The sequence below is a fragment of the Ambystoma mexicanum genome, chromosome 7p (genome assembly GCF_040938575.1).
Source record: "Ambystoma mexicanum isolate Mex_15411 chromosome 7p, UKY_AmexF1_1, whole genome shotgun sequence".
In the NCBI taxonomy this organism is placed as follows: Eukaryota; Metazoa; Chordata; class Amphibia; order Caudata; family Ambystomatidae; genus Ambystoma; species Ambystoma mexicanum.
Genome location: NC_090939.1, coordinates 52350529 through 52368438, shown reverse-complemented (window position 1 = coordinate 52368438; position 17910 = coordinate 52350529). Strand labels below are relative to the sequence as shown.

The following is a 17910-nucleotide window of genomic DNA, read 5'->3' as shown; positions in this document are numbered from 1 at the left end:
GGTGTTCCAAATAAGGTTATATGCTTTGGCCTGTGTTCCTTCAAGCATAGTGGTGTGTGTTTTTATAAAAGTGTTTGACTGACTAGTACTTACCTCAAGACCTAACTTGGCCTATATGTGTATTCATAATAAACCATTTATTTTTTACAATACATAGTGTTTGTGTTTCTTTGGACCATTTGTATTACAATGTCATTTGTAATGATTCTACAGCCCTCTCTCCCTCCTCAGATAAGCATGGCGGCTCTCTACGCTACCATATTCTCGGGTGGTACACAGGCCTTAGTTGGACTTAAGAAATACTGTCTTAACAGATGCATCACACATTGAAAATTCCTTATTAATAAGTGCAGTGGAGTTGTAGTACTTTTAATCTACATTAAAGCCTTTTTCTGTCTCCGATTTCAGCGAGTTGGAGGAGTCTCTGCTGGTGCTGCCGTTCTCCTACGTCCCAGACCTTTTAACGCTTTTTCATGATTACATTCAGCTGGGGCTTGAACTAGAGCGAATCTGCCGCTGCCTCTTTTTCGTACTACGGTAAGTGGGGGGTACCTGTCCTTTTATGGCGTGGTTATTCATTGTGTGACCCTCCAGATGTTTTGAGCAGCAATTCCCATGATCATTCTCCACTAACAATGTGATGGGGGTCCAAAACATCTGGGGGTGTTGTGAGACATAGCGAGTAACTGTCTTTCATGATGTCCTAGCTCAAGGGAGGGTAGGGGTCCATCGGCAATATCGGTATATTGTTTGGATATGATCAGAGAGGTTACAAATCCTCCCATCGGGGAAACCTCTGGTACTAAATGGAAGCAATTGCTCCACTAGTGCAAATGAAAATTGGTAGACCACGTTACGGTTTTATTAAGTTTGTTTTCCACTACCGCTTTTGGCTAGGTTTGGTATAATAATTGAACCCCATCAGTCATGTTCTATTGTGATGAGAGCAGAAATTGCCAGCAATATGATGCTACTTCTTAACTAGAATAGGAATTCCCATTACCTGCTCATCATTCCTTGAGGTCCAAGACACACGATGCACAGATCTTGCTACACGACCACTCCAAGTGGGTCTATTATCATTGCTCTGAAAGTAAGATTAGGTAAACTCAAAGTGGCCTGTGGTGTACTGGGCCACTGTTAGGGAGAATTCTCAAAAATGTGCTAATTTCCTCTACCTTAGAGACCCCCAGTAAATTTGCTGGATTTTGAGGACTTGATTTCTTTACCTGGCGAGAGTGTGACCCTTTTCCCACTCTCATGTATTTTGATATGCGTTTTACCTCTGTGTTTCCCTTGGTTATGGAGTCTAACCACCTCCATAGGCCTCATCCTTTCCATTTGTGTCCCGAACTACCCTCCGTGCAATGACACAGGGAAGCCTTTCCGGCTTTCCCAAGGTTTAACAACCTTATCTGGGATAAACTACTGTTTCCCAGAACAGTGGAGTGAAATTGACTTCACTTAGTTCTGTAAATGTTTAGACCCAGCACAGCCTATCTTCTTGCTGGAGAGTTTACTTAGTATCCCCCATGTCTAGATACTCATGTAATAGTCAAATTTTACCATTTCCTCTCAGAATGGCTGCTGGCAGTGGTTTTATAACAAACTACCCTGATTTTTCCCGACCGTGAACTATTCGTAGCTCCGGTAACATTAAATTGCGGGAGCCATGTTTTTCAAGATACCGCCCAGCCACCGTTGCTAAAATGGTTCCCGGTCTTCTTTTTTCACCATGTCTTTGTGGAAAGGTCCTTCTAGAGTTTTTCTTTGCGCGCCAAACAAGGTTTGGTCTCTTTGTTCATTCGCCTTTGGCGGGCTTCAGGAGTGAAACCCGTCTCTGGGGTAGGCAGGAATTGTGGGAGGTGCCCAAAACAACCTGTGCTTGGTCTCCTAGGAGACCCAAATGCACTCTGATGATTGGCTGGCTGACTGTCCGGCAAGGACAGCCACCCTGCTGGGTGAGTGGCAGCTAGGCTGGAATGAATGGGAGAGAACTGAATAAAAGGCGAGTCTCTTGGCTTGGAAGGCAGAGTCGACCACTGGACGAAGGAACCAAAGAAGAGCTTGAAGAGGACGGCTGCTGCAACTCCTGGACCATTGGTTTGCCCGGTGAAGCCCCTCCTGCAGGTCCGTATCATCAAGTTTGCATCGACGGAGAAGCCCTGCAAAGAAGGACTTCTCCCTTTTGAGTTGGTAGGACCAATCAACTCTCAAGGAAGCCACCTGGACACCTATCTCGGAGCTGGTTGCATTTCCTCAGAGTGCTACAGGAAACTGTAGAGCCAGGGAGAGGGACACCAGATTGTGTGCGTTACTTGTAAACTGGCCAAAAGCGTTTGCAAGATCCTATGGACTCCCACGACATCAGACAGACCGAGCCGCACCCCCCTCAGCTGAGTGTGGGACCTCAGAAGCAAGGACAGTCCACCTTGACAGCCAGGACCAGCGTTGTTGCCCGTGCGGTAGCTGAAACGCGAAACAGCCACTGAAATTGAAGTTTGCCAGTTGCAAGCTTTTGACCGTCCCAGTGCAGGGCAGGAGTCCCCCGATGTCCTCCCTCTTGTCCCCACGACTGAGGCCCAGGAACAGCAAGATCTGCAGGAACTGCCAGGAACAGAAGTCATCAGCTGCATCTTTTTCTTCATTGTAAGGTACTGTAAAACAAGACTGAGAGAACTTACCTCTCACTGTGAAAGTTCTTGAAACATTTGCAACTCGCAGGCCTAATCAGCTTGTGACCCAACATATGATTCTTCTTTTTACAAACTACTTTCAAAAACTTGTGCAGAGACTTTTCAGTTTAATTACCAGAACCGCTTTAACCTATCCAAGACTTTTGCCCATTGACTTTGGCTTAGCCTATTGCATTGAATTGACTCTTCTGGTGAACTATTTGCACTGTCTAAGAATAATTGTAAATATAAAAAGACAGGGAACTTTTTAGGAAGAATCACTCTTGGACCTCCGCGACTTGAGTTCTAATCACCGTTTAGGTGGTGTCGCAATGGTGCGTGCAGGAAGACCGGAGACACTGAGTTCCCCCACTCCGATTGCAACAATAATCAAAGAAGCTGCACGCATCTGTTTACTGCGCCACAATAAGATTTGAAAGACTTGAAGTTGTTGCCAAAAAATGAAAATCTTTTTTATTAATAGCCCTTTGTTTGATGACACGTGTTTCGTCACAATCCCTGTGCCTTCCTCAGATCAGGGCAATGTCTATTTGATGCCACAAAATTGTATAATTAAAGATGTGCAAAAATGTCATAACGTGACGATACAGCAAACAACCCCCATATTGGGGCAATATAAAAAAGAAATTATTATAAAATCATATGTATATACCATTACCATGAACACAAAAGACACAAATGGAACATTCATTGTATGATGAATTAAATCACATCCTGTAATATTACATTAAAGTCATATGGAATTTAAAAACAGCAAATCAAATAAATTGAAAAAATTTAAAATTGTGTAAGTAAAAGAGAATTGTAATTAAAACATACCATTCGGACGTCGAGATTTCATTGGAAGGGGGTGGAAGTGGGGGTGAAGAATATTTGAAAATATAAGGAGGAGAAGAGAATAGGAGAAAAAAGAGAGAAAAGACATCCAAATTAGACGATATATACTAAATAAAACTGAGGGGATATGTTCAGTGTATAATCAAAGAAACCAATGTGGGTACAAAAAACGTACCCATCAACTTATTTTTCAGCTACACATTAACGTGGTTATCAAATGAGTCCCATCAGACTCTATTCGTCTTCTAAAAAGTAAAGGTAAGACATAAAGGTCTGTTTTGTGCATCAATAAATCTGTGTGTACTATGACATTTCAGCCAATTGATTTAGACAGATGTATTATACCCAGTCCGTGAATGCGGTTACATGCTAGTACCGGTTAGTTTTAGTGTCGCATTGTTTGCCTCTAACCGCCTATGCGTTCATTTTCGCGGTGCTCCAACGCGATTATTTAAGGGTGTATTAGATTACCTGAAGTGTGTGCATGTTCTTTAAATTATTGTGACCATGCTGTCTCTTAGGTTTTCATGTTGGCGTGTATACAACCACGAGGATACGAAAAGAGTAATGCGGTTTCACCCGTGTAGGGGAGGGGGGGGGTGAAATCTATTGCCGTCTGCAGTGCGGACCCTGAGCTGATTGATGTGCTAAAGGGTGGGCTAGATAGCCCCCTTAGGGCTTACCTTAAAGTTTCAAGATTCACGCATCACGCGTCGGGTTACCAGGATAGGAGTCGCCATATCATTTCCTTTGTATATAGGATGTTACTATAGTAATCCTGGTGGTCCTACCTCTATTTCCATCTTGTCAAAGCTGTCGGCCATGTTTAAGAACAAAAAACATTATTGTTGCCAATAAGTACATACGTTATAGCGAGAATACTTGGGTCCTGCAGAAGTGCGTTCCTATGATCATTTATCTCGTTACATGACTTAAATTACAGTGTCTCAATTAATGTTCCTGCAATGGAGGTGGTCAATATACACCTTATCCGGATGAGCTTCCAGAGGAGTGTTCACTCCTTCAGGCATTCTGGGAAATGTAGTCTTATACGGCTCTGGAATCAGGGCAGTCATGCAAATGCCTTGCAAACTATTTCATAACACTGGGTCCGGTGTTCCTCATAAAAAGTGTGAGTGTTGCTGGCTTTAGGGGAGGTATTTTATGTTTCTACATGAGACGTATACGAAACCACGGTTTTAGTGTGTCATAAGGATTTTTTTACCCTGAATCATATTTAGAAAACTATTATTTGCAGTTATCAGTTTCCATTGTTTGACGCTTACAATCATAGACATAAACAATGTTCCCAATTTACATCGTTACATCATTATTCTTAGTGCAAAATGTTCCCTGGGCGATCTGTTCAATGCAAAGAGCAGTCTGCAAAAATCATAGAAAGTATGACATTTCATTGTCTGTATTGAGGCCAGTTTCCACACATCTGAAGAAATTGATGAGTTTGGCCTCCTCCTGGCGTAATAGCAGTTCCTGGTTGCCTCCTATGCACCCCAGAGTCACTTTTTTTAAACCAATGAATTTGATATGTTGCTTGTTGTCTATCTGGTGTGCGCGCTGCCAATGATCAGCGAGAGGCAGATTCTTGTCCTGGCTTCCGATCACTGCCAGGTTTTCTCTAATCCTGAAGCGAAGTTCACGAATCGTACTCCCTATGTAGATTTTCTTGCAAGTGCAGATGATTGCATATATGACATGTTTACTTTTACAATTTATCTGTTCACGTATCCTGATTTGAAGTCCGTTGTCTGCTTTAAAAACATCTGTCGTCGGTGTAGCGTGTTTGCACATCGTGCAGGTGCCACACTTTCTAAAACCTGGACTCAATTCTTGTAGCCAGGTGCCGAAACACGTGTCATCAAACAAAGGGCTATTAATAAAAAAGTTTTTTCATTTTTTGGCAACAACTTCAAGTCTTTCAAATCTTATTGTGGCGCAGTAAACGGATGCGTGCAGCTTCTTTGATTATTGTTACAATCGGAGTGGGGGAACTCGGTGTCTCCGGTCTTCCTGCACGCACCATTGCGACACCACCTAAACGGTGATTAGAACTCAAGTCGCGGAGGTCCAAGAGTGATTCTTCCTAAAAAGTTCCCTGTCTTTTTATATTTTCAGTTATCACACACCCCGCAGACTACGGAAAAGTCAGAGAGGAAAAAAGGAAATAAGGAAAAAAGGAAACATAATGGCGGAATATTTAGAAAATCGAGATGAGGAAGCTAGCAACCTGTTCACACCGAAAGGGAACAATGCCCATTCATTTGGGATGAGTACACCAAAACGGGAGGATCTGAGATACAAATTTATCAAGTTGGAAAGAGTATCACGGAAGGAGATTGACAAATACTGGGAAGTTATTTCACTGAAGAACTATCTAAGCAAGAAACCAGTTCCTCGTGGTTTAAGAATCCTGATCTTCCCAGACTTCAACAAAGATGAAGACAAGGACCTGGCGGAAGATTGGGAAAAGAATCTGGAATCCTGTTCTACACGAATGTTGGAGATGTTGGTGGAACATGCTACACGGGAACAGAAGAGAGCCATTGAACAAATAGAAATAATTAAGAAAGAGATTATGGATGCAAAAGCATTGGAAGCAACCAAAGAGAAAAACTATTTGAAGATGTATGAGGTACTAAAAGAATATCAAGATGATATCAAATTACGGAAACTACGGAAATTTTATAGAGATGAGAGAGACTATAAAGAAGACAGAGTGTATACATTTCAAGATAAATATAACAAACTGACCACACCCTCATCTAAAGAAAGCACACCAAATACATGACCGGCGAGTTCGGACGCAGAGGAATTATCGGAAGGAGAACCACTTACATCAGAGGATGACAACAGAGCAGGGAAAGGCTTCCTCAACCAGATAAGGAGATATAAAAAAGGCAATAGGACTCAAATACCAAAGCAAGTCCGTTTTCAGTTAATGAACCTCCCAAACAAGAAACAACCTTTACTCGGAGAAGAGGAAGGAGGGGGACAGTGTCATGATCTCTGCTTCCAAAAGGTCAGGGTTTTCCCAACTCCCTTGGAAGCAGATCCATAACCCAGGTTCCGAGTGCCAACCAGTCCCAATTGGGACCTTTTGGACCCAGTCCTGGCGCCAGTGGCACCAGGCTCATAAATATGCCCAGTCCCAGCGCTGGAAGCGCCGGGCTCATAATGCTTGGGTGGACTTACCTGCAGCAGACCACGCTGCTTACTTGCCTGCCAGTTGAGTCTCTGATCCTCTTCTGTTTGGAACTACTTTTCCTGTTGGGTGGGGCAGGAGCCAATCCCTAGATTCAGAACACTGGAACTCTTCTGGAAAGCAGGAACTCTTTTCTTACCTAGGCGTGGCTGTGGAAGGAGACACCTAAGCACTACAGGAGGCTATTTAAACCACACCCGATGGATGAATCTTGCTTTGCGTTATTCTGCATCCTCAGCAGCAGAACGCTCATCGTGTCTTCTGCATCTGATCTTGGGCCTAAGGAAAAAGGCTTACCATTCTGAATCCAGTCTTCAGCAACACCTATAAAGACAAGAAAGAACAGGTTAGCATTACGGTCTTCAGTGACAGCTCTTCACTTACCTGGTCCATCGGCTGTCACCAACGCCTCGCGCTGCATTCCGGCATCTGAAAGACAAAGGCTTACCTACTCTTCGTGCGCTCCGGAGGTCTTCACACTGCATTCCGGCATCTGAAAGACAAAAGCTTACCAACTCTTCGCACGCTCCGGAGGCCTTCGGCGCTGCATCCCGCATCTGAAAGACAAAACAAGGTGCGTTTAAAGACATTGGGGAACTTTAATACTCACGTGCCATTACTCCTTTCCACATCTAACCCAGTGGGTATTCCGGCACCCTGCAGCCGCCCCGAACTTGTACCTGCAAAATAAAAAGACAGTTAGAGCGCATCGTGAAGCAGGCAACAAGCGCTTACTTACGTGCTTCCAGGCGCTTCTATTCATCACACGGGCTCCATCTTCAACTCACTTCAGCCCGCCATCGCCGGAACCCTGCAAAACAAGAGACATCATTACTAAAGACTTTAAAGACATTAGAATTACTCGAAACTTACCGTTCGTGCAGTAAACGACGGACAGCAGTCCTCTGAAGTCAAGAGGCCTGCTCCCCTTATCCAGTGAAGAAACTGGTTACAGCACCCTGCCTCAAGGCAGATGGAGAGCACGGCGTTCACTTACCTAAGGTGAGAGCGTTAACCTTTGGGGTTCTACAGGAGAAGAGAAAGGGAAGAAGAGAGAGACATTCAATAACCCAGTTCATTAATACCACATTTTCTATCTGCAGACATCTTACCCTTCGAGCCAGACATGCAGTGCACAGAGGTCCAGCCCAAAGAGCCAGCCGTGTGTTACACATCACCTTTGAAGATACGGTATACGCCCAGTCAAGACCGGCGCCTCTACGGGAATCAGGTGAGCGTTACAGACAGGTAGACACAGGCAATCCAGATGCCTTAGAAGAATCTCGAAGACTAACAAGAGCAGGAACCAGGGCAGCGGCCAAGAAGAGCCAATGAATACTCTTGTGATGAATCTATCAGACACAGAACTGACACAGGATGAAATCTCTCTCCTTAACAAAGGATTATCATTCGCACCAACTGCCTATATGGAACTCGTGCAAGTGCATATTGATTTGTTTAAATTTGTGAGAAAACTAAAACTTAAGAAATTCTTTACGACTCAAGTAGAAAAAGTGAAACCAACTTCAGATCCAGTGAGAACAAGTGAAGTCACGATAGAGGAACCAGGCAACATTCACCTTTTGAGATCACTACAGGAACCAGAAAATTTCCCCATCCACCAGACCATGCAAGAACTAACAATCTTACCTATTGGTCTAATCAGTAAAGAACTCAAACCTACATCCAAATTTTTACCACAACTACCTCCGGACAATATGATAGACGCTTTCTATAAATCAGTTACGAAAGACCTATATAATACTCAAGATAAACTGAGAAATAATTGCAGACAGACAGAACGGGAGAATCTTACACTACAAGAGAAGAGTGCACTTCACAAACTGAAAACCAATCGACACCTAGTCATTAAAGAAGCCGACAAAGGTGGAAATATAGTTATGAATCGTATGGACTATATTAAGATGGCTCAAAATCATCTCGATACTCCAAACTGTTATGAAGCTTTGACAAGTGACCCGAAGAATAAGACTGTCCAAGACCTTAAGGATTCAATCGACGGATGGTACCGACAGGGCCTCATCACAGATGAGGAAAAAAGATTTCTGTTTATTCCCAAACCGATACTACCAACTATTTACTTCCTTCCTAAGGTGCACAAGGCCTTTTCCACCATCCCAGAAGGAAGACAAATTCTGAGTGGAATAGGTTGGGCCACGGAACCATTATCAGAATACATTGATAACATATTAAGACCCAAGGTCAAACTGGTAAAAGCCTACCTAAAAGATACAACTGCTGCAATACATATCATTAAATAGTATTCACTGGCAGTCCACATACTATCTCGCCACATGGGATGTCAAGGCCCTCTATACGTCCATTGGACATGATCTTGCCCTTGACACCGTTGACTACATTTTTAAAGGGGAATCAGCATCTCATTTCCTGTTCGTTTGCATGCTTAAAGAAATGCTCATGGCCACCCTAGATAATAGCATCTTCACTTTCAATAATATCTTTTTCAAACAGAAAAGGGGGGTAGCCATGGGGGTTAAATACGCACCGGCACTAGCAAATCTAGTAATGGGCATGTTTGAGGACTTGCTAATTTATACTACAGAGACTTACAATAGACACGTCATCAAATGGACTCGATACATCGATGATGTTTTCTTCGTATGGAACGGGACACCACGAGAACTGGAAACTTTCAGACTTCAAATCAACAATAACAAACTAGGCATTGAATTCACAGCAACGTGCAGTAAAACGGAGATCAATTTCTTGGATCTGAATGTCTATGTTTCAGGAGAACACCTGAAAACCAGAACATACCGGAAAGAGACGGAAGTAAATTCTACACTATACGCCACCAGTTGCCACCATGAACCGGTAATTAGGAATATCCCAAAAGGGGAATACATTAGGGCAAGGAGAAACTGTAAAGAATTATTTCATTTCAACGAAGAATGTGCAATATTGTCAAGAAGATTTCAAGCCAGGGGCTATTCGACTAAGAGCATTGAGATTGCACACAATAAAGCACAAAAAATACAGAGAATACAGACTTTGACACAACGGGATAAACCTATTTCATCTGACAAGGTTCAATTTATTACCACATACTGTGCAGACAAGCATATTATCAAGAAATCTCTCAGAAAATATTGGCATCTACTTAAGTTGGATCCCCATATTGGGTCACTTATACATGATCACCCGTCGATGATCTACAGAAGAGCAAAAACCTTGAAACAGAGTCTCAGCCCGTCACTACTACCGGAAGAGAGGAAAGAGGCAACTGTGACCTGGCTACAAGAATTGAGTCCAGGTTTTAGAAAGTGTGGCACCAGCACGATGTGCAAACACGCTACACCGACGACAGATGTTTTTAAAGCAGACAACGGACTTCAAATCAGGATACGTGAATAGATAAATTGTAAAAGTAAACATGTCATATATGCAATCATCTGCACTTACAAGAAAATCTACATAGGGAGTACGATTCGTGAACTTCGCTTCAGGATTAGAGAACACCTGGCAGTGATCGGAAGCCAGGACAAGAATCTGCCTCTCGCTGATCATTGGCAGCGCGCACACCAGATGGACAACAAGCAACATATCAAATTCATTGGTTTAAAAAAAGTGACTCGGGGGTGCAGAGGAGGCAACCAGGAACTGCTATTACGCCAGGAGGAGGCCAAACTCATCAATTTCTTCAGATGTGTGGAAACTGGCCTCAATACAGACGATGAAATGTCATACTTTCTATGATTTTTGCAGACTGCTCTTTGCATTGAACAGATTGCCCAGGGAACATTTTGCACTAAGAATAATGATGTAACGATGTAAATTGGGAACATTGTTTATGTCTATGATTGTAAGCGTCAAACAATGGAAACTGATAACTGCAAATAATAGTTTTCTAAATATGATTCAGGGAAAGAAATCCTTATGACACACTAAAACCGTGGTTTCGTATACGTCTCACGTAGAAACATAAAATACCTCCCCTAAAGCCAGCAACACTCACACTTTTTATGAGGAACACCGGACCCAGTGTTATGAAATAGTTTGCAAGGCATTTGCATGACTGCCCTGATTCCAGAGCCGTATAAGACTACATTTCCCAGAATGCCTCTGGAGGAGTGAACACTCCTCTGGGAGCTCATCCGGATAAGGTGTATATTGACCACCTCCATTGCAGGAACATTAATTGAGACACTGTAATTTAAGTCATGTAACGAGATAAATGATCATAGGAACGCACTTCTGCAGGACCCAAGTATCCTCGCTATAACGTAGTACTTATTGGCAACAATAATGTTTTTTGTTCTTAAACATGGCCGACAGCTTTGACAAGATGGAAATAGAGGTAGGACCACCAGGATTACTATAGTAACATCCTATGTACAAAGGAAACGATATGGCGACTCCTATCCTGGTAACCCGACGCGTGAATCTTGAAACTTTCAGGTAACCCCTAAGGGGGCTATCTAGCCCACCCCTTAGCACACCAATCAGCTCAGGGTCCGCACTGCAGACGGCAATAGATTCCACCCCCCCCTCCCCTACACGGGTGAAACCGCATTACTCTTTTCGTACCCTCGTGGTTGTATACACGCCAACATGAACACCTAAGACAGAGCATGGTCACAATAATTTAAAGAACATGCACACACTTCAGGTAATCTAATACACCCTTAAATAATCGTGTTGGAGCACCGCGAAAATGAACGCATAGGCGGTTAGAGGTAAACAATGCGACACTAAAACTAACCGGTACTAGCATGTAACCGCATTCACGGACTGGGTATAATACATCTGTCTAAATCAAGTGGCTGAAATGTCATAGTACACACAGATTTATTGATGCACAAAACAGACCTTTATGTCTTACCTTTACTTTTTAGAAGACGAATAGAGTCTGACGGGACTCATTTGATAACCACGTTAATGTGTAGCTGAAAAATAAGTTGATGGGCACGTTTTTTGTACCCACATTGGTTTCTTTGATTATACACTGAACATATCCCCTCAGTTTTATTTAGTATATATCGTCTAATTTGGATGTCTTTTCTCTTTTTTCTCCTATCCTCTTCTCCTCCTTATATTTTCAAATATTCTTCACCCCCTTCCAATGAAATCTCGACGTCCGAATGGTATGTTTTAATTACAATTCTCTTTTACTTACACAATTTTAAATTTTTTCAATTTATTTGATTTGCTGTTTTTGAATTCCATAAGACTTTTATGTAATATTACGGGATGTGATTTAATTCATCATACAATGAATGTTCCATTTGTATCTTTTGTGTTTATGGTAATGGTATATACATATGATTTTATAATAATTTCTTTTTTATGTTGCCCCAATTTGGGGGTTGTTTGCTGTATCGTCACGTTATGACATTTTTGCACATCTTTAATTATACAATTTTGTGGCATCAAATAGACATTGCTCTGATCTGAGGAAGGCACAGGGATTGTGCCGAAACACGTGTCATCAAACAAAGGGCTATTGATAAAAAAGATTTTCATTTTTTGGCAACAACTTCAAGTCTTTAAATCTTATTGTGGCGCAGTAAACAGATGCGTGCAGCTTCTTTGACTGAGAATAATTGTAGTCTTTTATATTCTGATAACCTTTGCCTTTTTCTCCCCTTGAAAAGTATTGAAGTATATGTGTGTGCTATTATATGATTGCCTCCTTCTACTGAATGTTTTATAACTGACTGATAAATTAATAAGTATTTATCCAAGAAACCTTGAGTATGAGTTTATTTGAACACTGTGATTGTAAACCTCTGTGTAACATCATTACTGCTCACATTCCCCTCTTGAGATGAGCCTGGCTGCTCAGCCCTGCTACCAAAACTGTGTAGTACAGATTTATACTAAAGGTTGGTTTGCTTACACCTGTCGTCATAGTTGTGTGTAGTGTTCCCAGAGGGTACTGCATACAAATCTTGCCTAACACTGGTGGCAGGAGGTGAGGATAAATTGTAGAGTTGTTACATTGAGAGTTTTGCTTTACTTTTGTTCAACTAAAAACCTTCACAAGGCTAAGCACCAGTAGAAAAGCAATTGTAACATGCCAGCTATGGATAATTTCAGGCAGGAAGCACTGATCATCCTAACAGTACAGCAACTGAAAGAAATGTGTAAAGTCAGGAATCTCTCTGTTAAAGGAAAGAAAAATTAATTTATTGAAAGATTGTTGAATCATCAAAGTCTGAATAGTAGGCCTATCACATCTGCTATCTCAAACTCTGGAAAATGTTGATGAGGATGATAATGATTCAGAGTCTAACTCTAATGTTATTGAGGAGTCAAAAGAGTTAGTGGAGTCTCAGGATGTGAGCCCCTCTTTACCTCAACCAGCTCTTATCCCTCAACCTTTAGACACAGGGACCCTAACAGGTCCAGTACTGAGTCCAAAATGTGTCTGTCTTGAAAATATTACACTTGAGTTAGAGTTCAAAAAATTGCAACTCCAAGCTGAAGCCAAACATCATGATCTCAAACTAAGGGAAATGGAATTACAACATGGTCTTGAAATGAAGAAATTGTCTCTTGAAAATGTTTCTATCCCAGAGTCTTCTAGGTCTTCCAGTCCTAAGAGACGTTGCATGCCTAAGGAAGCAGTGAGAATGTATGAGGTGAAACTTGATACTTTGGATTGGTTGGGTGCTTTTGAGTAGAACCATGGGATTCAGGGTTTCACAGGGAATCGGTTGATTCCTTGGCTTTGTCTAGGCTCCCCCAGGTTTCAACTGATGCTGTAATGGAGGTGGGGGAACTTGATAGATTGGAGTATGAAAATGTGAAGCTAACTTTAATAGCTAGATTTGGTAAAACTCCTTCCCAGTACCTTAAGAGGTTTAGGACCCTCAAAAAGACGGATGGTACCCCTTGGGCTACCTGTGTGTGTGAATGTTTGAAAAACTTAGATGGTCTGGTTAAGGATTACAGAGTGAACACTTTTGAAGGAATGAGAAATCGGTTTTTGTTGGAATCTATTTTTGATGCCTGCTCTCTTGAGCCGAGGCAGCACTTGGCTGACTCTAAATAGATTGATTTCAAGAAGCTGCTGACTTGTGGTTTGCCAACAGGGCTACTCATAAAAATGATGAGGGGAAGCAGCAAAAGAAAGATGACAAAGAGAATTATAAAACCTCCAATCCAAAAGAGGGCCACAAACAGAAAAAGGGTAAGCCACATGGGAAACCAGGTCAGTCTAGTGAAACCTCTGGTTCCAAACCAGAGAGAGGTCAGCGGAAGCCCCCATTTGTCAAAACATTTGGAAAATGTTATGCTTGTGGGTCTACTGACCATGTGAAAGGGGATCCCAGATGCAAGGGTAATCCTTCAGGGGTCCACACTACCTCCTTAGCTTTCGTCCCTTAGGGAGAAGTACTTATGGCAAGTGGAAAATTTCACCTAATGGCTGAAGACCCCATTGGAGTCTCTGCCAGTGTTTTAGTGTCCCTGGGTGTGTGGGAACAGCAGAATATAGAGGTCTATAATTCTATACCAGATAACACAAAAGAATACTGCAAGGACAGTGCACTTTTAAATGGACAGGAGACCCCTGCCATTAGAGACACTGGGGCCAGCATTACAGTGGTGGATGAAACCTTTTTCAAACCTGAGAATGTTGCTAATGCACCCAAAGGCCTCACTAAGCTTGCTGGAGGCCATGTCCAAATGCTTCCAAGGCTACTAGCTCTCATCTAGTTCAACAATATGACTGTAAGAATATCTGTCAGTGTACAAAGTGAGGTGCCTGGGAGAGTCCTGCTGGGGAATGACTTAAAAACTCTTAGAGTTGTATCAAGCACCCCCAGGCCTCCCAGTAAAAGGAAACAGGAGCAGACAAGGTAGGCCAGAGAGCTCACCCTAGATGACTCTCAAGAGGTTGTTACAGGAGAACCTAGAACACCCATTCCACAGGAAATGCCAACTTCTATTTCCAGGAAAGAGGAGACAAAGGGGAAACCCAAGGTCTCGGGAAACGAGAAAGATACACAGGAGTATATAAAATCAGGACATCCCTGAGAGGACAGTCCAAAGTCACACCTGTGACTACTCCACCAGCTGAGGCCGAGTGTGAGAAACAACCAGGAGAGGTTGAATCAGCTGCTGATGTTTCAGAGCTGGAAGAAGACCTTCCCCCTGTTGGAGATCTGGATCATAAAGACCATCCTGAGCTGCAGTCTTTACTGGTAGAAGGAGGCCCCTGTAGGGCAGGACTTCACCAACAGGCAGCTTCCCAGCTCGATGGGCAAGAGCCAGTGAGGCATATGTTGTACTGGGAGGATGGCCTCTTCTACAGTGAACCTACTGAGTCTATCCCAGGGGACTACAGAAGACCTGTAGTGCCGCAGGAGATAAGACACCAGTTTCTACAGTTAGCCCATGAGATTCCTTTGGCTGATCACTTAAGCTTTAGGAAGACCAAGGAAAGGATTTATCTGTATTTCTACAGGCCTAAGTTGGGGTCTGATGTAGATACATTCTGTAGGAGCTGCCACACTTGTCAGACATCTGGCAAGAGTGGAGCCAAGAATGTGGTACCTTCAGTGTCTTACCCAGTGGTGGGGACTGTTACTGCTTAGGCCATAGCTAAGGCCCTACTTGGTATTTTTTACCAGGGTAGGTTTTCCTAAGGAAGTCATCTCTGACAGGGGATCAAACTTTGTCCCACTACATGCAGGCCATGTGGAAAAACTGTGGAGTGACTTACAAGTTCTCAACGGCCTACCATCCCCAGACCATTGGGTTGGTAGAGAGGTTTAACTGAACTATGAAGAGCAGGATAGGTGCTTTAGATGAACCCCTTTGAAGAAAGTGGGACCTTCTACTGCCATGCCTTCTCTTTGCTTATAGAGAAGTCCCTGAGGAGGGAGTTGGATTTAGTCCCTTTGAGCTCCTCTATGGTCCTCCAGTTAGAGGTCCCTTGGTCCTAATTAAGGAGGGGTTGGAGAGTGCTCCTTCCCCCAAGCCAGTGCGAGTCATTGACTGAGTTAGGTCTTTGAAGGCGAATGACACACATGATGACAGAAGCTTCAAAAACGTGAAAGCTGGTCAGGCTCTGGTGAATCATTGGCATGACCAGGGCATGACCAGAAGGCCAGCATGGTTGAGTTTACTCAAGACCAGCTAGTTCTAGTTATGGTACCTACAAGGCCGAGGGTCTTACAGGACAAATGGATTGGACCCTTCAAGGTTGTGGGAAAACTTGGAGAGGACAATTATTTCGTGGATTTAGGCAATCCTATGGAGGCCCCCGGGGTCTTTCACACCAACCTGCTAAAAGTCTATGTCTCTAGACTAGAACAGGGAGCTTTGCTTCTAGTCTCAGCTCAGGAGGAGGAGAGCGAACCACTGCCTGACCACCTCAGGGGACAACCTTTAGATGGAAAGATAGGAGTTAATCTCTCTTCTAATCTGACAATGGAACAACATGAGGAGTGCACATCTCTGTAAAATCACTATGTCCCTCTGTTTTCACTATCACCAGGCTTGACCCCATGGGGCCAGCATGAAATTCTCACTGGTGACTGTTTACCTGTTAAAAGCAGAGGTTACAGAATGTCAGACCATGTAAGAACCCACATAAAGGAAGAGGTGAAGGCAAGCGTCCCCACACAGCACGATCCTCCCCGCAGTGAGAGACAATAAAGGACTCTCCCAAGATGGGAATAAGGCCAAGACAGAGTGCGGGTGAGCGTAAATGGGAGTTTATCAATCAGAATAGGGCATGCAAAGGACTCTGCAAACTCCGAGAGCGCTCTGTCTGACAATAGCAAAGACAGGCGTATATATTTACAAAAAACGTCATAAGAACCTACACACTATAGGGGGCACAAGTTCATGGGGATTGGGTGGCGACGAATAACTATAGGTGCTGCTGTGATGTGGTTGGCTTTGGCTGGAAGACGTCACTGGGCAGCCTCGTGGGTTGGGCTGGGCCTGGCCGGGTGGCGGAGTTCATCCAGGCGGTGTGGTGGGGCCATCGTGGCCAGTGGCAGAGATGAATGTCTTTTCCTGACTTGTTAGCCCTAAGCCGTACACACCGCAGTCATTCAAACATTCTGGTATTATTTTCTTTAGTAAATCTTTCGAGAGGTTATACAACAGGTTAATGCAACACAGGAGGAATGCACCTTGTGAGGGGACTGGAGGCAGTACGTCAGGGCATGGTTACCAGTGTCCTGTTGACCGGGGCCATAGGTCGTGGGGCTAAGCTTCGGGGCCTGGGACGGGCGGTACATGCCTTTCTGCCTTGTTAGAAGTTGTTATGGATGTTCCGCTGTGTGTTGTCAAAGTGTTGGGTGTCTTGATTGCACAGGGCCATAAGTCTGCGATGGTCCGGTGGGTTGTGAGGTTTACGAGGGGGCGCGTGTGTTCAGGCAGAGGTTTACGGCTGTGTTGTAAATAATGCAGGTGGCGGGTGGTGGCCTTGGGTGCTATAGAGGGGGTTACAAATCTTTGAAGCGGCTCCAGTCTGGTTGGGGGAGGTAAAGCAGTGCTGCGCGGCCTCTGCTCTCATGCCTTGGCAGCCTTCGTAGGGTGGGAGGGGGAATGGCCTTGCACGTATTTCACAAAGGTATCTCCCTCGTGTGTTGCCGAATTAGGTAAAAACATCACAAACATTTGAACACTCTTATAATACTTACGCAGCGTAATACAAAACATGCATTTAAGCTTTGCTGGATGTGTCTCGATTATACCCAGTCTGAACACCTTATTCATACATTATGTTTTAACAAGTACAGTATTTAGTTATATGCATATATATTTGCAGTAAGTGAGGTAGAGTTAGGATTGGAGGAGAACATAGAAAGTAACCCGCCACTGTTCGTGACGGTGGTGGCACATGTGCGGCCTGAACATGCACACATGACATGCCCTTCCCATGCATTCTTCACATAGGCTCTTTGTATGGTTACATTCGTTTTCTTGTGTCCTCTAGCAGCATTAGTTCAGTTATGGTACGAGCCCATGGGGTGTAAGTTTTCCAGTCATGCACGTAACAACCAGATTCCTGGTGCGTGCCGTTATTATTAGTACCCAACTGCAATGGTACATGCTCCCCATCGCTTATATCATGGGGGCATGATCTCTTGTAATTATACATCTTACAGGCTTCTGTAATATAAGGGATTTTATGAGAGGAAAGCATTC

At 43.5% G+C, this 17910-nt stretch overlaps 1 protein-coding gene across 1 annotated transcript in view; it reads left to right on the top strand.

Moving 5' to 3' along the window:
- WDR3 (WD repeat domain 3) overlaps positions 1–17910 on the top strand; it is a 386077-nt gene that overhangs the window by 325582 nt on the left and 42585 nt on the right. The window contains exon 25 of the mRNA XM_069635757.1: positions 409–537. Coding sequence (XP_069491858.1) covers positions 409–537 — 129 coding nt within the window. The remainder of the gene's footprint in view (positions 1–408; positions 538–17910) is intronic.